Source organism: Pteropus alecto, unplaced genomic scaffold, assembly GCF_000325575.1.
Source record: "Pteropus alecto unplaced genomic scaffold, ASM32557v1 scaffold45, whole genome shotgun sequence".
In the NCBI taxonomy this organism is placed as follows: domain Eukaryota; kingdom Metazoa; phylum Chordata; class Mammalia; order Chiroptera; family Pteropodidae; genus Pteropus; species Pteropus alecto.
Genome location: NW_006442491.1, coordinates 29,114,710 through 29,123,932, shown reverse-complemented (window position 1 = coordinate 29,123,932; position 9,223 = coordinate 29,114,710). Strand labels below are relative to the sequence as shown.

At 39.7% G+C, this 9,223-nt stretch overlaps 1 protein-coding gene across 1 annotated transcript; it reads right to left on the bottom strand.

Moving 5' to 3' along the window:
- Positions 1-1,356: 1,356 nt before the first annotated feature.
- Positions 1,357-5,465, bottom strand: SPINT4 (serine peptidase inhibitor, Kunitz type 4). Its single transcript, XM_025039732.1, has 3 exons — positions 5,351-5,465; positions 3,793-3,969; positions 1,357-1,367 (listed from the first exon to the last, which is right to left on the bottom strand). Exons 1-3 carry the CDS (start codon positions 5,463-5,465, stop codon positions 1,357-1,359), a joined length of 303 nt encoding a protein of 100 aa, XP_024895500.1.
- Between the last annotated feature and the right edge of the window lie 3,758 nt (positions 5,466-9,223).

Here is a 9,223-nt window from a genome sequence, read left to right as displayed (position 1 = left end):
TTCTGATGATATCCCTAGCTAGAAGTCTTTGCAACTGAGGATATATTTCCCTGTCTTCATTTGCTTCAGAACATGGAGGGGTTCCTTCTAGACATATCGATGGTTATGATTTAATCTCTGATAGGCTAGGTATGTCTTGGTTTTAGAGAACCGGTAGAGCAACACAGAAGACTTAGATGACATGGTCACATCAATCATGGATTTAAAATTTAGTTAGGGAGAAATAAGTTATACTTATCAACTAGAGATACACAATACTAGGAAAACATCCTATTAAGATTGCTTAATAAATTCATCTTTGGTACAATTCCTCTATTCCAAACACATAACAACAATAGATATAATATATTTTTAAAAAAGTTTTAAATCTTTATCTTTAAAATTTTTCTGTGGTAGCTCATATGCACAGATCCTACGCTCAGATGAGCTGGTGTGCAGTTTGGGTGTTTTTTGTTGAGTTTTAAATATTCAGCTTATTGTTGTTTCAAGGGGAGAGACCTGGGGATGTCTCTCTCTCCGCCATATTTCTCCAAACTCCAGTGATATAATGTGTGTTTTTTTTTTAAAGTTGAGAGGATTGTAAATGTCTCTGAGGACCAAAATGGGATAGAAATACAAATAAATAAATACAGAGCAGGGCTTGTGTCTCAGGCCTAAAGGCTGTGGCCATGAGTCTCTGTTTGTTTGTCTTGTTCATTTATGGCTTTCAGTTTTATATCCCATATATGAGCGAAATCATATGGTTCTCAACTTTTTCTGTCTGGCTTATTTTACTTAGCATGATAATATCAAGATCCATCCATGTTGTTGCAAATGGCAGTATTTCATCTTTTCTTATGGCTGAGTAGTACTCCAGTGTATCTATGTACCACATCTCCTTTAACCAATCATCTTATATCAAAGGGCATTTTGGTTGTTTCCATGTCTTGGCCACCACGATTAACACTTCAGTGAATACTGGGGTGCATATCTTTATGGATAAATGTTTTCTTTTTTTTTTGGTAGATACCCAGAAGAGGAATTGCTGGGTCATATGGTAATTTTATTCTTAATTTTTTGAGGAACTGTCCTACTGTTTTCCATAGGTGCTATTAAATTAATTTACATTCCCACGAGAAGTGCATGAGGGTTCCTTTTCCCCCACAACCTCCCCAACACTTGTTATTACTTGTCCTGTTGGTGATAGTCATTTTAACAGGTGTGAGGTGGTAGCTCGTTGTGGTTTTGATTTGTATGTCCCTAATAACTAGTGAAGTCGATCATCTTTTCATATATCTGTTGGCCAAATGTATGTCTTCTTGGGAGAAGTGTCTGTTCAGGTCCTCTGCCCATTTTTAAATTGAATTTCAATGTATGCTAGTGGACCCCTATCAGAGAAAGATTGGGAGAAGGCAATTTTGCCTCTTCCCTCTGCAATGTCCCCTGAGCCCTGAGGGAATAGTCACAGAGAGGGCTTGTACACCCATCGACAACTGCTTCTTTATGTGCTGTAGTCTTCTGGGTCTTGGGGATGCAGGCCTAATTGGTTTTCATCCCTCAGGTGGAAGTCTTAAAACTTAGGGCACTAAATCTGGGTTCCTAACACTTTGCTCCTCAGGGAGAAGCTGAGAGTTGGGAGTTCCTTCCTGATTGTATGGCACTGTGTTGGGGGTTGGGATACCAGTTTCATGGCTCACAATGGGAAAATCTTCGAACTTCCATTTATGTGGACCAGTCAGATTAGCCTAATTCTTATTATTTCAGGGCCCATAGCATGTCTCCTACAGCTGACTGGATTCAAGAATGATTTACAATTCTAGGGTCTTCACCAAAATTGAAATACGCCAGAATTAGGGCTTCATCTGTTCAGAGTAAACTCTGGATGAAAGTCTGATCTTGAAGTAATCAGAATGTTTGCAGTCAAAAGTTTTGCAGAAAATTGTCTCCATTTAGGGGATTGGTTTTCTTATTCTTTTTTTTTTTTTTTCGGTTTTCTTATTCTTAAGATTGAGCAGAGACCAGGCTTGCATGTCTAATTACAAGATCTCACTGGTTTACAATGCTTCTGATGATAGCCCTAGCCACCAGTGGCCCAGAATGCAATTCAGGTGAGGGACAATAAGATGAACAGAGAAGAGATGCAGGGAAGGGATGCTTGAAAAAATTCAGGGATGAAATGGTCAAGCTGAGTATCCTATAGCTGGGAAGATCATGGCCACACTAAACCTTGTAGTATTATATTCAGAAGATTGGTGACCAGCGTTTGGATGATTATTCTCTTGGTAGCTAAAACACAGTCATTGGATTGAAGTTGAGGCTCTTTTTGTCAGAAGCACTAGGCATAGCCAAGACAAATTTCAATGATGAAGGTACTAAAAAGTGTCCTAGTATAAGTACTCAAAAATTTGGATCAAGTCAGGGGGCTAGTTAAACTGATTGGGGCTCCTGGTTTGGTGGACATGAGTCAGGAAACATCACAAAGAAAAATTTGTTATGCGTGCAAGGACATTTCATGTGAGTGTGAGGTTTGCTGCTCGGTTTGATTTCAAGGATAAAAAGGAGCACAGGTTTGGTACTTAGATTCCACTATTAGCTCAACCTGAGAGGGGAAGCGATACAATCCTATAAAGAATGGCTGGTCACATCTGAAAGTGTAAATATCATGTGAGTGAATGAGGAATAGTTCAGAAGGGAGAGGGGAGCTAATGGACAGAACCAGCCGATTTTCCAACTCTGAATAAGGCAGTCAGAAAGAAAGGACGGCTGATGCAAAGGTTCTTTCATTTTAATGGTCATACTGTTATTTCTCAGGAAAGTCAAAGCTAAATTCAGGAAAAGAGCAAACAGATGGGAGTTTCAAGAATTATGGAAACATTATAAAGATCATAAAATTTGTCTGAATTTTCTTACGTCTGTATTCAGATGGTGTATCAAGCATCTCAAGCACCTCTTCTAAGACTTCTAGACGACTCTTTTACTAAACAAAACAAAACAAAACAAAATAACAGATCTGTGTTGTAAGTTTTAGAAAATCTCCCTGGATTAATTTAAGTCATTTTTATCTCAGGGGAAACCCAGGGGGTGCCATTTCTTTCAATGTCCCTCCTGTTCACTGATTACTCTCTCAAAACTTAGTCATTGCCTACTATGTGCCAGGCACTGCGAAGATTCACTAGGAATATTAAATTAATAAAACAAAATTTCTGCTTTTGAGTTACTTCCAAGGCCACTCTCTATCAGCCGTGCCATAGCCTTCTTGGCCTCCATAGACTTTCTTCTAGCTCCTATGAGTGGGAAATGGTCGAGGGTGGTCTGGGAGCCAGCTTAGTTGTATAAAACATGTTGTTACGAAGAGTTCACAGGTCTGAGAGTACAATGAATGGGATTGGATGACCTCATGCATGTAGGATGGTCAAGTCCTGGGTGACCTTCAGATCTGGTTAGGAACTTTCCTATGCCATTTAATAATGTGACCTTGGGCCAGTTGGTTACCTCAACTGGGCTTTGTTTCCTCATGTGCCACCTGAAAATAATAATACACATCTCCCTTAGGGTGATTTTAATTTTAAGTTGTACCAATATATGGAAATTATTAAGTGCAGTGCCTGGCACACAGTAATTTTCCAATAAATGGTGGACTTTTGATTTCCTAACGGCAAAATGACAAATGATCCTGACATCCAACTCCACTATTAAACATTTTGATTATGACAATCCTCCCTCTTCCCATTCCCAAACCAGAATCTATCTTGGGATCCCAGAGCCTCTTCTTTCCTCCTCCCCAAGGACCAAGGACAACATTGTATTCCTTACCTTGTTTGAAATTTTTATCGCAGGCTGTATCACATTCTATTTTAAGCTTGTAATTGTTAAGGTTGCCATCACAGCCAGTGAAGATAAAAAATTCACATCTTTCGGAGGTTTTGTTATAGAAATATCTAAAGTGGACTTCATAGCAGCTGCCAGTCTTCTTGTCCAGCTTGCAGGGATCTGCATGAGGGGTTCCCATTGAGTTAGAGTGAATTAGTTAGGAGTCAGCAGGAGATCTTGTCTTCATGGGTCCTTAAATATTCCTCATGTTAGTCTGGAAACATTCCTATATTCAGAGTCACTGAAGGGCAGCTGGTGTTCTCTTGGAATTAGGATTATTTGGCAAGTTTGCCCTTGGGCATGTAAATTGATTACAACTCCAGGTTCTGGCAGTGACTTGAAGAAATAGTAAGCAGTGAAAAAGGCGGTTCTACCAATAGCTTGTGCAAAGTGATGAGGTTTTTCTTTCCCATTTTACAGTTTATTAAAGCACAGTCTCTCCATATCTTCATATTTCTCTCCTTTTAACTGCCCACATAGAACATATAATTTAGAATGCTCATTCTCCAGTTTTCATATACTCACTATACCATCTACACCCCAAATTTCAGGTAACTGTCCTGCTGCATCCTCAAAGTAGCATATACATCAAAATGAATAATTTCAGGGGTGATAGTCTTTTGCTCTCATATCCTGTCATCTTTCTCTGTGTTGCCTTCTCAGAGGCAAACCTGTTTTTATTGATGAGAGTCACATTGCGAGTGGCCAAAACACCAACAACAGGGTTGTATTGGCAACTTAGAGACTGTTGTTTATCCTACATAAGTAGCCTGTCTAGATTTACTCCCTGGTAAAAGTAGCTATTTAGGGACAATTGCATGGATAATCTTATTTCATACAAACATCCTCTGAAGCAGGCAGTTCTCTGATCTACATTTTACACAGGGGAAACTGAAGCTAAGGGAAGGTAAGCGATTGAGTGACTTGACTAAGGGCATGCCTTTGCTAAGTGGCAGGACCAGAGTTTGAGGTGTCTGACTCACCGTGTAGACTGTGCCACCTCCTCATGCTCTGGAAGCACTGAGCCAATACACATTATCTGTGAAAGGAAGCTTCATTGCTTTTCACCTCTACATCCATTAAACAGGAACTATGTGTTCAAGTGTCCTCTATGTGCCCAGAGCCTAGATATTGAAAACGCCTGAATTTGTTCAGTTCCAATCCCCTTTTTCTTTCATTCCAATACATACTCTTGATTGGTCTAGAATCTTTGAAATTTGTCATGAAACCCCCCAGTTCAAAATAATTCCAGTCTTTGGAACCCCTACCAAAGAGAGCCCCATCTGGAAAGGACTTATTTGTATCCTAGTTTGTTTTTTTCTCATCAGACATCCACAAGACCCCTAAAGTAAGTCATGCCCTGAGTCAAGGGACTAAGAGTCTATGGGCATTGACACAAAAGAAGGAACTTCCTGGACCGCCCGGATATCACGTTACCCCCAACACTTTTTCCCTCATGCATAATTGGTCTTTGAATTTATTTTCTGCTTCAAGTTCCTACCTTTGAGATCTCCACATATGATGTTGCTAAGTTTATAAACACCACCCATTAATGGAGTAGCCACCAAGAAGAAGATGAAGAGCCCTAGAAGAAATCCCAGCTCAGCAGGCTTCATGGTGCAGCAAGCAGCAGGTAGGAGAGTCTTGGTATCGACTGATGTTGTATTTTGGACATGATTTTTGAGAGGGTTGAGCCCACTTACCCCAAGGGCCAGGACTGGGTATTACTAGGTGTTGAGTTGAACAGTGAATGCTTGGGTATCCAGCCATGAAGCTGAAGGTCCCAGGTTGATTAGACCCCCTGATAGTGAATTTCATGTTCATGTAGAAACCATAGAAACTATAGGACCAGAGCCTCTGCATATGTTTAACCATGGAAAGTAGAACCATCAGAGCAAAGAATTAAAAAAGAATTGTTTCTTTTCCTCTCTTCAGCCTTCTGTAACAAGGAAGAAACTGATCATGGTGCAAGAAAAAGACTGTGATAAACACAATAATAGTAATAGTAAATGACCCTTAGAGTACTTTCTTCCTGCCTGGAACCATTTTAAGCAAGATATATAGATATATATATATTTGAATATATATAACTGAATTATCACATGCACTCCACAGGTTAGGTGCAATTATTATCATCATTTACAGATGAAGAAACTGAGGCTGAGGTCAAGTTATATGTTCCAGGTGACACATCTAATTATGTAGTGGAAACAAGATTTGAACTCACTACATTATATCATCTAGGAACATAGGACACCTTGGTTCTGTTTTCTTGTAAGAGTTTTGAAATTTTGATTCTCCCATTTATACCCTTAGACCACCTGAAATTGATTATTTTTGGTAAGCTATAAAATCAAGGTCCAGTTTCATTTTTCACATGGTTCCAGACCATTTAGTGATGAGTTCCTCTTTTATCTAGTTATATGATAACTTCATTTATGTATGTGGGATTATTTCTGAGCTCTTTATTTCACTATATTATATACTCTTCCTCCAAAACCATTCCTCTTCAATCACTTGAATTTTGTATTATTTGTATCACTTTGCATTTTCTATAAATTTTAAAGTCAGTTTATTAAGTTCTTCAAAAGACCCATCTTGGATATTGATTTGAATTGCCTTGGATTCGCAGATCAGTTTGAGGAGAATGTCATCCTTACAATATTGTCTTTGGTATATAGTTCTCCATTTATGTTGTTTTTTATTAATATCTTCCAAGAAATGTTTATGATATTATCCATTTGGGTCTTGCAATCTTATTTCTATCTTTGATATTATTGTAAATGGTATCTTTGTATATTATATTTCTTTCTATTTGTTTCTGTTGTATAATATAATTTGTGTTATATATTCATCTTAAGTCTAGTGTAAGCATTTCCTTAATGAGTGATGATACTGAGCACCTTTTCAGTGTTCTTGTTGGTTATTTTTTTCTTGTTGGTCATTTTTATGTCTTCTTGGAAAAATGTCTATTCCAGCCCTTTGCCCACTTTAAAATCAGGCTATTTGGCTTTTTTCTCCCTAATGAGCTATATGAACGCCTTATATATTTTGGATATTCACCCCTTATCAGACATGTGATTTGCAAATATTTTCTCTCTTTCCATAGGTTGCCTTTTCATTTTGTTGATTGTGTCCTTTGCCGTGCAGAAACTTTTTAATTTGATATAGTCTCACTTGTTCCTTTTTGCTTTTGTTTTCGGTGTCATATCCTCATGTATTCTTCTAGGAGTTTACGGTCTCAGGTCTACAGTTCCTGGAGGTTTCGTAGAGGAATCAAGATCATTGTTCTGTTAGAGGTTTAATCACATCACCCTTCAGGGATGGAGCACTTTCCGTAATGACACCTTGTTCCATCTTAGAAGATATTTCAAGGATCAGAGACGTGGAGCTTGGCTTCTTCGGGAGTTAATTTATATGGAATCTAGAGAAATTTTTTAACACAGAATTTAAAATGTAATGTACACTTTGATTCCTTTACAAAATGAGAAGTTTGGATAAAGGAAGGATTGAGGGGACACGAATAATAATAGTAACATTCTCCTTAGACTCTTTGCCTGCGTCATTTCATTTCTTCTCATGATACACGTGAGGGTAGGTATTATTCAGCTCCATTTACAGATGAGGAGAAAGGGCCCTGAGAAGTTGGAGACACCCAGCATCTTCAGGTCAGCAAGGGCAGAGCGGGACTAAATCCCGGAGCAGCCAGGGCCCTTAGCCCTTACTCTGTCCTCGTACCCCTTTGTGAACGGATGTTTCTGAGCTCCTTTCTTTCTTTGTTTTTCAGCTTATTCTAAATTTTCAAAAGCAAATATAAATTAGTCTTTAAGAAGAGTAATGTATAAAAGGAGGTTGAGTCCAGCAGGCCAAAGGGAAGCGGGCAGCTGATTCCTGAGGGGCTCTGGACTATGCAGTGAAGATTTTCCTTGTGAGAACAATTCATCAGCGTGAGGATGAGTCTACTCCTTGCTGGTCTCCTTCGTACCCCATTCGAAAAGTCAGAATTGTAGCTTCACTATGTGCAAGACGTGATATTTGGTTTTAGCGCCCTGTGGCCAAGAAGTCAGATACAGTTCCTGCTTCATGAGACTCGTATTCTAGATAGGGAAAATGTTAAGTTAAACAATTACAGTACAGCGTGATGAGGGTTAATATAGGGGCAAGATAGGGCGCTGTGAAAGGACAAAGAAAATGTTTAATATAAAACTTGGAGCATGAGTGGGAGCCCATCGGGAAAGTGGGAGAAAGACATTTTAGGCAGAAAGAAGAGTTAGAGTCAGAACATAGAAGGAGAGAGTGCCTGGAGTCTTGGAGAAGGACCAAGTGTAATTAGGCAGGTTTCTAAGTATGAAAGGGAACGAGGAGTTATGAGGCCTGAGTTGAAAGCAGGGTAAAGAGTGTCAGTGGAAAAATTCAATGGGAAGAGGAAACTGTGAAAATCTACTCAGCAGAAGTAAACTGAGCCACCCAAGGTGGCGACTCCTTGAGAAGAAGACATCCCAAGCATTGGGTTTATGTTCCAGCTCCACCATTGGCCAGTTGGCTAACGGTGAGCACAGTACTTTAACTCTGTGATCCTTAGTTTCCTTGTCTGTAAACTGTGTGTTATGGTTGTTGTGAGGACCACGTGAGATGAAGCATGTCATAGATAAAATATTAATTCACATTTAAAAAGCTGAAAGCCCTTGACAACTCCCATCAGAGCCCAGGTTGCATGGAAGACTGTGACGAGTCTGCATGGGTCATCTGTCCTCCATTCCAGGTCACCACGGGAAGCTCGACACTGTATTTTCTGAGAACAAGATCAGCATTTTTCTTGGGCCCTCACTGGCACTGCCACCTCCTTCCTCACCTGAACTTCCCAGCCAACACTAGGGTCTCCAGAGCAGAAATGATGAGTTGAGGAGAACCATTCTGCAGAGAACAGGCTGCAGGGTCAGAGAGAGCAAACACTCTGGCACGTGGATCTAACAGATATTACAGTTAATGAGATGCATCAAGAGTATGGTCTGAGCTGATCCTACCAGAAGATAACAGGATTCGGTGCTGTTTCCATAGAAGACACAATCAGGTTTTTGGAATCTTTTTCTGCCCATCCAGATGAAGTCCTGCCTTTTTGGAAATGTGTTGAGATGAGGCTTACTAAGGCCCTTATATGCACAGCCATGTAACCTTGAAACTACAATAAAAATACCTATAGAGTTTCACCAGTCACCTTTAGCTCACCTTTCACCTGGATAACACCTGGGTTCTTACTATGAGCTCAGTATCTTCCTGTGGCATGGGCCCTGGATTATGTGACAACACTGATGCATCCACTGATGGCCCGTGTGTGGCCTGCACAGTTAATTATGCACAAGATGCAGAGGAAGCT